At 47.4% G+C, this 13,205-nt stretch overlaps 1 protein-coding gene across 4 annotated transcripts in view; it reads left to right on the forward strand.

The window, feature by feature from the left end:
- The window catches only part of MRAP (melanocortin 2 receptor accessory protein), a 264,031-nt gene that overhangs the window by 88,796 nt on the left and 162,030 nt on the right, over positions 1-13,205 (forward strand). For all 4 annotated transcript variants that reach the window (XR_011283468.1, XR_011283469.1, XM_069636339.1 and 1 more), the window contains exon 2: positions 705-804. Coding sequence is in view for 2 of the 4 variants with exons in the window: in XM_069636339.1 (XP_069492440.1) it covers positions 705-804 (100 nt within the window). In the remaining 2 variants the exon portion in view is untranslated. The remainder of the gene's footprint in view (positions 1-704; positions 805-13,205) is intronic.

The raw sequence follows: 13,205 nt of genomic DNA on the forward strand, positions 1-13,205 counted from the left end.
ACTGCAGTCTGCTCTTACCCATTCCCAGCTAGGTAGACATAGCCCCCATAACCTTCCTGTTGCTACAGTACTGGGTATGAGCTGCACAGATAGCCCTGCCTCTGAACCCAACCCTTCAGGCATTTCTTCACTAATGGACTACCAACCTGTTAGTGATGGGAGCGTCATGGCTTTTCCTGCATCCCTGTTATTTCTCCAGCTAACGAGATCTAGATTCCAGTGGGTGAAAAAAGTAATGGCACATTTATCTGCATTTACAACCGCCTTTTTTTTCAGGTGCTACACAGATATCTACTCTTGGCTCTAACTCTTTGTCCAGTGGCACTGGGATCGCAAGGACAGGTCTACGGGTAGAAGAGGGGGAGCCAGGGGTAGCAAATGCTACCCCTGGTAACCCCCAAATGACGCCCCTGGCTAAATGTTCTGTGAATTAGGCCCTGCTACATGCAAGGTATGTACATTGAAGAGAAAGGGGTACGAGCATTGCACAGGTTTTTTTAAAAGCCATGAATCCACTAAAGTTCATGTGAACTGCTATTGCTTAACTTAAAGTAGACGTGATAGATGCCAGCACACAATGGTTCCTTCTTACACGTGTGTTCTTCTAAATGTTGGCTTTGGGAAAGTGTGTTGGGTTCACCTATTCTGAATTGAATGTTTGATGTTTGGCAACAGTATTCAGTGCACTGTCTTCTTCTTCACAGATTCCATTGTCATTGCCCTTTGGGTTGGCCTGGCTGCTTTTGTGGTGCTTCTCTTCCTTATTCTGCTCTACATGTCCAGATCTGGCTCCGTCCCAAGAAAGTAAGTCTGATCACGGATGGGATGTGGCCTCTTGAATGCCATATGAATACTGTGGGCGACTGAAAATAAATAAAAGCTGTTATGAAAAGAGCCATCGTCATCGTTTGAGCTTTTCAGAAACCCTATCTTGTTTCATTTTCATTTAATACATCAGTCCCCAAGTGCCAGGAAAGAAATGCAAACTGAGGGGGAGCATGAATCGATATTTTGCATAGGACCAACAAACACGTAAACTAAGGGAGAAATGGCCATGGGCACAGGACTGGGTAGAGGACTCAAACCCGCAGAAAATGAGAGCGCGTAGGCTCTGGTGAAGGAAAGAGCACATAGGCTTAGAAAGACAGCTACAGGTTAGCAATGGGACAGGGCACAGGCTCAAAAAGGTAACAGCGCCCAGGCTCTAGATATGGACCACATGAGGAGACAATGCTCTGGCTAGAGGGGAGAGAACACAAGCTTTTGTGGGGGAGGGGGAGATCGCTCAGGAGGGTACATCTCTATGGTTCAAGAATGGGTCAGTGCTGCTGCATGGGAGGGCAAAGCATAATAACTCTGAAACAAGGGACATCACACAGGCTCAGATAAAGGAGACAGTGCACAGGCACAGGACGAGAGGATGGCACACATTCTCAAGAAGAGAGGACCCCGCACATGCTCAGTAAGATGGGCCAGTACTCCGGCTCAGGGAACGGGGATAGTGCACAGGCTCAAAAAGTACAGTCAGCTGACAGACTGCCAGTGGCTCTAGTGGGGGTGGGGTGAGACATCTTTGGGGCGATTCCAGGTGAGGGATGCCAAATCCATAGGGTAGATCGGCGGTAGGCAGAAGAAATTACAAACCGGGGATTTCACAGGCTTCCAACCGAATAAGTGGTAGTGGGCTTTTTGGAAAATGTTTGGCAAAGGGCAATATGGACACTGGTAGAATAGAGGGTTTGGGGTGGTACCCAGTCCATGGTCCCTACATTTCTACTTTCCAGCTTGCAACCCTTGCTTCTCTTACCCCACATATACTTCTAGCATCCCATCTCAATCCTCTTTCACCGGATTTCTCAGTAGCTGGAGAGAGCAGATTTAGAGCCATAACAACATTGAAAGTTACATTAATCACCGCTCCTTTTGGGATGAAGAAACCTCTGCGGGCCATTTATGCCAGCCTGCTGCGCAAAGTGCTCCCTGGTAGACGTAAACAGGGAATCCCCGGAATCTGGCCTCCTTTCCCAGTACCTCCAGTGTTATATTCGCAAACATAGATAAGGTGCACAGAATTAAGCATGAGCAGCTGTCCTGTGATGGTGAGTGTTAGGCAGAAACCTGTGCATTTCCCTTAGGGACCACTGCAAAAGATTTAAGGCTACAGGTGTTTGGCAGTAAACCCACTTGGTAGCAGTCTGTACCACACAGATTCACTTGGTAGCTGTGGCTGAGCAGTCAGACTTCCCTCAAGAAGAGTTAGGCAGTATGCAGAGTATACACAATAGGTACAGAGATACAGTAGCACAAGCAAACACTGACCAGAGCTTTGGTGTAAAAGCATATAATTATTTATTTAAAGACACACTTGTAAATTACACTAGCACAAAGAGGTAAGTAAATTCATCACACAGTCACTATTATATATATACAACCCTAATTACTTATTAGACAAGTCTTAATGAGAAACACCACTTATTTTCAGACAGAGGTGAGCGCTTAACATAAGATGGCACTCTAATAAGTTATTAAAAAGGGAGGGAAAAAGGCAGAGTTATGGAAGCACACACATTTCAATACTTTTCAAAGAACCACAGTAAGGCAGGATAGGCAGAGTTCTACTGGAGAGCAAGGAAGTCAATTGCAAGGCCTACTCTTGGAGAGAGCAAGCAGAAGGGGTCCAGGTTCACACAGTGGGGGTATGCCCAAAGAGTCTTGTAGATAGTTTGCACACAAAGAATGAAATTAAAGTCAGGAAAAGTTAGCTAGTTTGTCCCAGGCCAGCCCAGGTTAGAAAGTCAAGGCTTTACTGTCGCCCCGAACGATCTGTCGCAAGGGAAGCCAGGCGGGACACAGTACCTTAAGTGGGAAGGAAGCTCCAGCGGGGGCAGTTGTTCCTGGCAGCGGGTGCAAGTCGGTGTTTCGTACAGAGGAAGAGGAGGTCTCGACGTGGAGGAAAGATGAAGGTCGTTGCACTGCCAGGGAACAAACCAGCCGCGCAGTTCTTTGGTTAAAAGGTACTACCCTTCTATTAGCGGTAGTGGTAAACCGTGGTATTCCGGTTGCCGGGGTGCTGGGCACGGGCTTTGCGGCCACGAGATGCTCCAGGAAGGCAAAAAGAAGGCAAAACTGGTTATCCCCACCAGTCAAAGGATCTCCTCTGTCGTCGGGAAAAGTGGTGAGACGGTTCAGCAGGGCTCCACCAGTGGTGTCGTCATTGCAGGTTGGCTCAGCTTCTCCCTCCTCGGATTCTTAGGTCCTGTGGCGACTTCTGAAGTTCCAGTCCCCAAAGCCCTGCTTTTATGTAGAAAACCCCCATTCACTCAGCCTAGCTGTCACTCAAACATGCTAAGTGGTGAGCCGGCCGGCTCACCACTTGGGCCAATCACACAAGAGTGCGACTTGAGTTGCGCCAAGGCAACTCAGTCCAGGGTGCCTAAACCCCCCTCCCACACATCCTGCTAACCCAGACAGAGTGGCACCACTTTGGAGGGCTTCTGTGGAGAAGCCCGCCAAAAAGTGGAACAAAGGGCTCAACTTGGGTTGGAGTCACAGAAGAGAACACAAACGCCATTTTAGAATCGAGTTCTGGCAAAAAATAGCAACCGGTGAATTACTATTAAATAAATAAACCGGCGGTATGTTCGAGTCTATAGGAATTAAATAATTAAAGTTGGTAGCCTCGAACAATGGGAAAATCCCATAGAGATATATTCGCGGTCGAATATAAAAGGTAGTATCCACTGCCACCAGCCAAAACTCGATCAGGGAGGACGGAGACGTGCCCCCTCGAACAACAGACCCCGGGGCAATCGAATTGCCCCGACCAGTACGTCCACAATATGATGGTTTGTACTGGTTTCTGTTCATAATTTGGGACTAGTAAAGCCAATGTTGACTTTACAGGCCTTGGGAGACAGTAGTCAGTCCCAGGGTATGGAGTCTATGTTTGGGGGTCGCTACGACACCCCTGGGTTACGGCACGGAGGGTGCTGTGTAACACACATCAAAAACACATGAAACCCTATGGAGTAAAAGACCCCATAGCCCATAAAACACATGGAAAGACAAAGGAACACCTCAAATCATGTCTAAGAGTGGGAGTAAAAGAGTCTCACTCTTAGAAGGAGAAAGAAATAAACCCCAAGAATCCAGCAAAGCTGCTGGGGGACTCACTAGGTTTGGGAAATTAGCCTTTACAGAGAATTCTCCCTAACACTCGCCCCCCCCCCCCAGACTAAGGGACAGGAGGATTTAATCCACTCATGGATGAAAATCATACCTCTAGTCGATGACATACATCCTAGAGAGACCATCAGCATTTTGGTGGTGACACCCTGACCTGTGCTCAATGGTGAAATCAAACTCTTGCAGGCAGATTGACCATCTCAATAGTTTTGGATTTTCCCTTTCATTTGCATCAACCATCTCAAAGGTTGGTGGTCAGTCTGAATGACAAAAGTAGAACCATACAAGTATGGCCTAAACTTCTTCAGTGCCCACACAATAGCAAAACATTCTCTTTCGATTGTTGCCCACCTTGTCTCAGGATCCTTCAGTTTTCTACTGATGAAGCAAATGGGGTGCTCTCTACCCTTCTCATCCAGTTGGCTAAGTACTGCACCTATACCTACATTGGAAGCGTCAGTTTGTACAATGAAAGTTTGGTGGTAGTCAGGAGCTCCGAGTACTGGAGCTTGGCAAAGAGCTTTCTTCAGGTTTTCAAATGCCTGATTGCATTCCTCATTCCATTTGACCTTCTTAGGGAATTTTGGAGAGGAGATCACATTCAGTGGAGAAGCTATGGTCCCATAGTTCTCAATGAAATTCCTGTAATACCCGGTGAGGCCTAGGAAGGCTCTCACCTGGGTTTGAGTAGTAGGTGTTGTCCAGTTTTGCACAGCTTCAATCTTACTGAGCAAAGGCCTTATCTCTCCACCTCCTACCTCATGCCCAAGGCAGACCACTTTACTCAGACCAATTTGGCATTTACTTGCCTTTATGGTCAGATTGGCCTGTCCAGGAGTCTGCAAAACATGTCCTAGGTGGTTCACATGCTCTTCCCAGGATTGGCTGAATACTGCAATGTCATCCAAGTAGGCCATGCAGAAATCCTCCATCCCAGCCAGAACCTGATTTACCATTCTCTGGAATGTTGCAGGTGCATTTTTCAATCCAAAAGGCATAACCTTAAATTGGTATAAGCCAACTGGGGTAGAAAATGCAGTCTTCTCCTTGGCATGGTCTGTCAGGGCTATTTGCCAATAGCCTGACGTAAGGTCAAATGTGCTGAGGAACTTGGCTGAACCAAGTCTATCCACCAACTCATCTGTCCTTGGCAAAGGGTGGGCATCAGTCTTGGTGACTGCATTAAGAGCTCTATAGTCCATGCAGAATCTCAATTCTTTGGATACTGCCTTTGGTACTAACACAACTGGGCTAGACCATGGGCTAGTAGAGGGCTCTATTACCCCGAGATCAAGCATTTTCTTGACCTCCCCTTTGATGTGGGTCCTTACATTTTCTGACATTCTATATCCTCTGCCTTTGACTGGCAGACAGTCACCAGTGAGTATATCAAGCTGTCCCCAAGGGGTCACGCCTGGTGAAAGTGAGAACAGAGAGGCAAACTGATTTAACATGGCTTTGCACTCTTCTTGTTGCTCAGGTGTCAGATTTGAAGAGAGATTTACTCCTTCAATTTTTTCGTCCAAGGGTAAGCCTCTGGGGAGATCAGGGAGAGCTTCACTCTCTTCTTCCTCTTCTGTTGAAGCTAGAAGCAAGGCTCCTACTTCAGGCCTGGAGACATACGCCTTTAGTCGGTTGGTGTGGAAGACTCTGGGAGCCTCCTTGGGATTGCCCAAGTCCACCAGATAGTTCACCTCTCCAAGTTTACCCACAACCTTGAAGGGTCCCATCCATTTATCCTGCAAGGCCCTCTGCCTTGTGGGGATCATAATTAGAACTAGCTGGTCTTGAGTGAACTCAACCATGTTAGCCTTTTCGTCATGCCAATGTTTGACCAAAGCTTGTCCAGCTTTCAGGTTATCACTTGCTTCTGCCATCATTTGTGACATTCTCCTCCAGAGACCTATCACATAGTCAAAAAGGCAACAGTGCCCAGGCTCTAGATATGGACCACTTGAGGAGACAATGCTCTGGCTAGAGGGGAGAGAACACAAGATTGTGTGGGGGAGGGGGAGATAGCTCAGGCTCAGGAGGGTACATCTCTATGGTTCAAGAATGGGTCAGTGCTGCTGCATGGGAGGGCAAAGCATAAACTCTGAAACAAGGGACATCACACAGGCTCAGATAAAGGAGACAGTGCACAGGCACAGGACGAGAGGATGGCACACATTCTCAAGAAGAGAGGACCCCGCACATGCTCAGTAAGATGGGCCAGTACTCTGACTCAGGGAACGGGGATAGTGCACAGGCTCAAAAAGTACAGACAGCTGACAGACTGCCAGTGGCTCCAGTGGGGGTGGGGTGACACATCTTAGGGGCGATTCCAGGTGAGAGATGACAAATCCATGGGGTAGATCGGCGGTGAGCAGATGAAATTACAAACCAGCGATTTCACAGGCTTCCAACCGAATAAGTGGTAGTGGGCTTTTTGGAAAATGTTTGGCAAAGGGCAATACGGACACTAGTAGAATAGAGGGTTTGGGGGTGGTACCCAGTCCATGGTCCCTACATTTCTACTTTCCAGCTTGCAACCCTTGCTTCTTTTACCCCACATATACTTCTAGCATCCCATCTCAATCCTCTTTCACCGGATTTCTCAGTAGCTGGAGAGAGCTGATTTAGAGCCATAACAACATCCAAAGTTACATTGATCACCGCTCCTTTTGGGATGAAGAAACCTCTGCGGGCCATTTATGCCAGCCAGCTGCGCAAAGTGCTCCCTGGTAGACGTAAACAGGGAATCCCCGGAATCTGGCCACCTTTTCCAGTACCTCCAGTGTTATATTCGCAAACATAGATAAGGTGCACAGAATTAAGCATGAGCAGCTGTCCTGTGATGGTGAGTGTTAGGCAGAAACCTGTGCATTTCCCTTAGGGACCACTGCAAAAGATTTAAGACTACAGGTGTTTTGCAGTAAACCCACTTGGTAGCAGTCTGTACCACACAGATTCACTTGGTAGCTGTGGCTGAGCAGTCAGACTTCCCTCAAGAAGAGTTAGGCAGTATATGGAGTATACACAATAGGTACAGAGATACAGTAGCACAAGCAAACACTGACCAGAGCTTTGGTGTAAAAGCATGTAATTATTTATTTAAAGACACACTTGTAAATTACACTAGCACAAAGAGGTAAGTAAATTCAGCACAGTCACTATTATATATATATACAACCCTAATTACTTATTAGACAAGTCTTAATGAGAAACACCACTTATTTTCCGACAGAGGTGAGCGCTTAACATAAGATGGCACTCTAATAAGTTATTAAAAAGGGAGGGAAAAAGGCAGAGTTATGGAAGCACACAAATTTCAATACTTTTCAAAGAACCACAGTAAGGCAGGATAGGCAGAGTTCTACTGGAGAGCAAGGAAGTCAATTGCAAGGCCCACTCTTGGAGAGAGCAAGCAGAAGGGGTCCAGGTTCACACAGTGGGGGTATGCCCAAAGAGTCTTGTAGATAGTTTGCAAACAAAGAATGAAATTAAAGTCAGGAAAAGTTAGCTAGGTTGTCCCAGGCCAGCCCAGGTTAGAAAGTCGAGGCTTTACTGTCACCCCGAACGATCTGTCGCAAGGGAAGCCAGGCGGGATACAGTACCTTAAATGGGAAGGAAGCTCCAGCGGGTGCAGTTGTTCCTGGCAGCGGGTGCAAGTCGGTGTTTCGTCCAGGGGAAGAGGAGGTCTCGACGTGGAGGAAAGATGAAGGTTGTTGCACCGCCAGGGAAGAAACCAGCCGCCGAGTTCTTCGGTTAAAAGGTACTACCCTTCTATTCGCGGTAGTGGTAAACCGTGGTATTCCGGTTACCAGGGTGCTGGGCACGGGCAAGGCGGCCACGAGATGCTCCAGGAAGGCAAACAGAAGGCAACACTGGTTGTCCCCACCAGTCAAAGGAAGAAGACTCTCCGGACTGGAGATCTCCTCTGTCGTCGGGAAAAGTGGTGAGACCGTTCAGCAGGGCTCCACTGGTGGTGTCGTTGTTGCAGGTCGGCTCAGCTTCTCCCTTCTCGGATTCTTAGGTCCTGTGGCGACTTCTGAAGTTCCAGTCCCCAAAGCCCTGCTTTTATGCAGCAAACCCCCCATTCACTCAGCCTAGCTGTCACTCAAACATGCTAAGTGGTGAGCCGGCCGGCTCACCACTTGGGCCAATCACACAAGAGTGCGACTTGAGTTGCCAAGGTAACTCAGTCCAGGGTGCCTAAACCCCCCTCCCACACATCCTGCTAACCCAGACAGAGTGGCACCACTTTGGAGGGCTTTTTAGGAAAAGCCCGCCAAAAAGTGGAACAAAGGGCTCAACTTGGGTTGGAGTCACAGAAGAGAACACAAACGCCATTTTAGAATCGAGTTCTGGCAAAAAATACCAACCGGTGAATTAATATTAAATAAATAAACCGGCGGTATGTTCGAGGCTAAAGGAATTAAATAATTAAAGTTGGTAGCCTCGAACAATGGGAAAATCCCATAGAGATATATTCGCGGTCGAATATAAAAAGTAGTATCCACTGCCACCAGCCAAAACTCGATCAGGGGGGACGGAGACGTGCCCCCTCGAACAACAGACCCCGGGGCAATCAAATTGCCCCGACCAGTACGTCCACAATATGATGGTTTGTACTGGTTTCTGTTCATAATTTGGGACTAGTAAAGCCAATGTTGACTTTACATGCCCTGGGAGACAGTAGTCAGTCCCAGGGTATGGAGTCTATGTTTGGGGGTCGCTACGACACCCCTGTGTTACGGCACGGAGGGTGCTGTGTAACCCACATCAAAACCACATGAAACCCTATGGAGTAAAAGACCCCATAAGCCATAAAACACATGGAAAGACAAAGGAACACCGCAAACCATGTCTAAGAGTGGGAGTAAAAGAGTCTCTCTCTTAGCAGGAGAAAGCAATAAACCCCAAAAATCCAGCAAAGCTGCTGGGGGACTCACTAGGTTTGGGAAATTAGCCTTTACAGAGAATTCTCCCTAACAGTGAGCCATTTAGCCCCACACCCTGTGCCAATTTCAACCTCAAAACTTTGTTGAACATGCCATTTTTGTCTAAAGCAACCTGTTGGAGAAGGACTTTGGCTACCGCCAGTTTATGTGCTTTCGCTCGTGAGGCCAGTACTTCCTTCAATCCTGACTCACTGTCGGGAGACAAACACACTTGCAGAGCTCCTACTCATGGGTATAGCACCTCTCATACTCACTAAACACCCAAGAAGCTGCTGACTAGTCCTCAGTCATCAAAGATACATGTTACTGCGCTATAGAGCCATGAGGCCACCATTATGCTTCTGTCTGGCTTCAACTTGGTGGAAGGCCACAGCCATCACTGTACTACTAGTAATCAGACTCAGTTGCCCACAGGGAAACAATGATGAGTCACGGCTGTTAAATCTTACTTAAGAAGGGAAACCACATGGGAAAGATAGAGGTAAGAGGAGGAATAACCCGTTACTTCTCTGGAATAAAGACATAACTAAGTAGATTCTTCATTAGCTAATCAAGTTAGTCAGGAGTATTATGAAAGAGCCCAGGGTTCTGCAGTAGAGGGGAGACTCCAGGGCACATATTAGGAGTCAGGCCAGAGGGAGAAGGAGCACAAGCTGAAGAGCTGGATCAAGAAAAAGAAGATGCTATCTCAGCGAGGTGCTGTTGGGTGACCCATAAACTGTTTATGCAATATTGGCTGCCGGACGGTTTGAGAAAGATCTGGAAACATACCAAGAAGGAATTTTATGCATTGCATAGGAAGTGTCTTTGCCAAAAGGTGACAATATCTGGCCATTGTGAGTTTGAGTCTGGCCTATGAGTCTCAGGATCAGGGGATGCTCATCTGATAACACTTCGATAGCCGCTCTGCCCTTGGAGGAGAACCACCCCTATTGCTCCTTGCCACACTCTGTACCTTACTTTGCCCACACCTTCTCAGTTGATTTTTCACTCTCGAGGGGACTTTCTCTGTAGCCTCATGCCCCACTCATTGAGCTTAACCATGCAGTACTTCTCCACAGGGTCCTGGATCTATGAAGGGGGGGGGTCAGGCCTGCAGTTCCACCGTTCTTTGAGCATTACTAAACTCACAGCTATACCTGAAAGATGATACACATAGTCCCAAAGCGTAGCAGTGAATAGGCTTTAATAAGATAATACAGAAACACATGGTATCTAGCTAGTGATGCCCCAAAGATGCTTTACCCATTCTTTCCACTACACCCACTGTACATACCAGATATCCATGTCTAACCTGACCCTAATTAGTGGCTTAAATCTGTCCTTCTCATCCAATGAGCAGACTGTGACCCCTAAACATTCATGGAACATGTGGCTTGAAAGTTCATCAGTACAACACCACCTCCTCTCGAGGGTGAAGGGGTTACGCAATCCAAGCAATGCTCAATGTATTCTTTTTTTATCCAAGCTGAAGAGTGCCAGCCAAACATTGTGTGGTCCTGCCTGGGGTGCCTTATTCTGCTCTTTCTGACAGTCAGGGTGTCTGCTAGCCAGCACAGATCGTGGGCCCCTCCTATGGGGACTGCTCTTCAGAGCTGGCAGAATTCTCTTCCTTGAACTGCATCTCTCAGCATAAGGACAAAGGAGAGTCACTGGGGGAGCTCCTAAAGCATTGCACAAAAAAGTCTGGAGAGGCACCTGATAATTGGACACACTCTTTTATGGACATCAACCCTGAATCCCAACATCTCTCCGCTGGGCTCATTTGCCAGATGAGGTGTTACATTGTATTAGGGACAAGTATCCGGTAACACCAGTGGGGGCTGAAACTCCCTCATTGAATCGTTGGCTCAGCTTGTTTCACAGACTCTGTTCAGAATGGGGACAGAAGATGGCGTCAGAGTGGTCCACTTGGAAGGCTTCTTTTAAATAAATACATTTGGATAAAACCTATAATGTCGCCTCTGAATGTGTGCCTTGAAGCACCTCTAACAGCGTAATATGCTAACCTTACAAAGTACAGGACCTTTAAGAATAGCTCCAGCCTTTGACAAGGAGGGATACCAGAGGCCAGAATGTGAGATTAGCTAGACCTGGCAATTATCCTAAGTAAGTGAGAAGACAAATTTATTGGTAGGAGATTACCAAGATGCGAGCAGGGTGCTGCACCCCTAGGACTGAGGTTGACAAGAAATGTATCTTACTGCTTTTAACCTGTTTTATCTTTTTGATTTATTCATTTTTTTTAATCCGATTTTAGTCAGCTTTGCTGTTTTATGGGTTCTTATGCGCCGTGCCCTATTGCTGCATTTATTGTTTTTTGTTGTGTGTTGTGTTTGCGCCTGTTTGCCCATGGGCCTAAGGCGCAATATAAATGAATAAACATACACATATACAATGAGCAGAGCACTATACCCCTATGACAAACTAAGCTGGAACAAGCTGCATGATGGGAGCTATCAATTCTCCACATACACAGAGCAGACCATGTCTTACTCGCCATGGGACAGTTATCACTATACAAATGCTAGTAGTGAGTGGAAATTGTAAATTAGTTTTGGAATTCTGTGAAGTTTTCTATTCTTCTAAGCCATTACGATCTGATACATCATGAAAACCTTTGCTATGGAATCATGTATTTCTAGTTTGAGCCCCTTAGCACTTATAGGAGTTGCTAACACCCATGCTCACATAGTTAATAAACGTTGTTTGAAATTGGTACTTGTGATGCCGGAAAGGCATTGGAGGGACAGGGCCTCCCTGTCCTTGACCTATACTCCTTTTCCATGTGTGTTCTATGTTGTTTTCTGCACAGGAGTCCACGTGGGACACCTGGCAGTGCAGCTCTTCCTCTTTTTGGTCATGGTGAACAGACCCATGGGATACCCTTATGGCACCCATGGGTGGGGATACAACCCTGTACCCCTAGTGTATGTTTTTGGGTACCTGTGTGAGGCCCCCAGAGCAGGTTATGGGCTGGTGGCAGCTCCGTGCTGAATTTGACAGGTACTCTGAGTATCCTCCATTTTGCGATACCCAGGCCCTGCCATTGGAATCAGTTGATTCCTGATAGGAGACAAGATGTCCCCTGTGGCCTCTTGCTTTCTATTACATGTTACCTTATTTTCCCAAAGACCTGGGAAGTCCTGGGAAGCCCTGGCTCTGTCCCTTCCATTGACTGGCTGGTGGGTGAAAGTTCCATATATGGTATTGTGGGGAAGTCCAATCCAGACAGCCTGGAGCCTTCCCAGTGACTGTATGTTGTGGGTACACACTTGGGGTGGGACCTGGGTGAATGGAGTGTGTGTCCAATACACATTTCATGTTATGGGTGCCTGGTTTCTGGTGTGTGACACCCTGAATGAGACAGCCCTGCCCAAAACTGGTATGAATGCAGTGTGGAGTGCTGAATGGCTGGGTGCTTGTCCCAATCCACATTCCTTGTTGTGAGTATCTGGATGGAGAAGAATGGCCTGAATGCACTGTGAGCCTGATTGGCTGCCTCCCTGCTGAATGCCCTTCTGAATGATTGGCTGCCTGATCCTGGTTCAGCAGTGTGAATGAGAGACAGAACAGTATATCTGGCGACCTCTTACTTACTGGGATTGTTCAGAAGCTGAAGTCGAAACTTGATGCTTCTCCTCGAAGCCGAGCCGGAAGAAGAAGAATTGCTGCTGCTTTCCTTCGACGCATTCTGAAAGCTGATGTGCTTTCAAGGATTGATCCAAGAGAGGACCTGGCTATGAGACCTCTTCCCGAGTTACGAGGGATCACTGTGCATCAGCTAACCTTCACCAAGGCTCCCTGGAAGTCAGTCCTCAAAAGGCTGTCGACAGGGACCGCTGAGGAATCTTGAAGTAAAGCACCAGGACGTCGAGGCCGTTGACGACCGTCACCGTCGACCGAGGTTCGGAGGACCGCTATAACCTCGTCGACTAGAGCCACATCGCTCCATTGCCTAAGACACTTTGAAATCAAGGACTCCCTTGCTCAACACCGTCAGCCGCTTTGTCCTGCCGGAGAAAGTCAAGGTCGCTGACTAACCAAGGAGAATCCGACGGTGGGTTTCTCTCCACC

The sequence above is a fragment of the Ambystoma mexicanum genome, chromosome 7p (assembly GCF_040938575.1).
Source record: "Ambystoma mexicanum isolate Mex_15411 chromosome 7p, UKY_AmexF1_1, whole genome shotgun sequence".
Lineage (NCBI taxonomy): Eukaryota > Metazoa > Chordata > Amphibia > Caudata > Ambystomatidae > Ambystoma > Ambystoma mexicanum.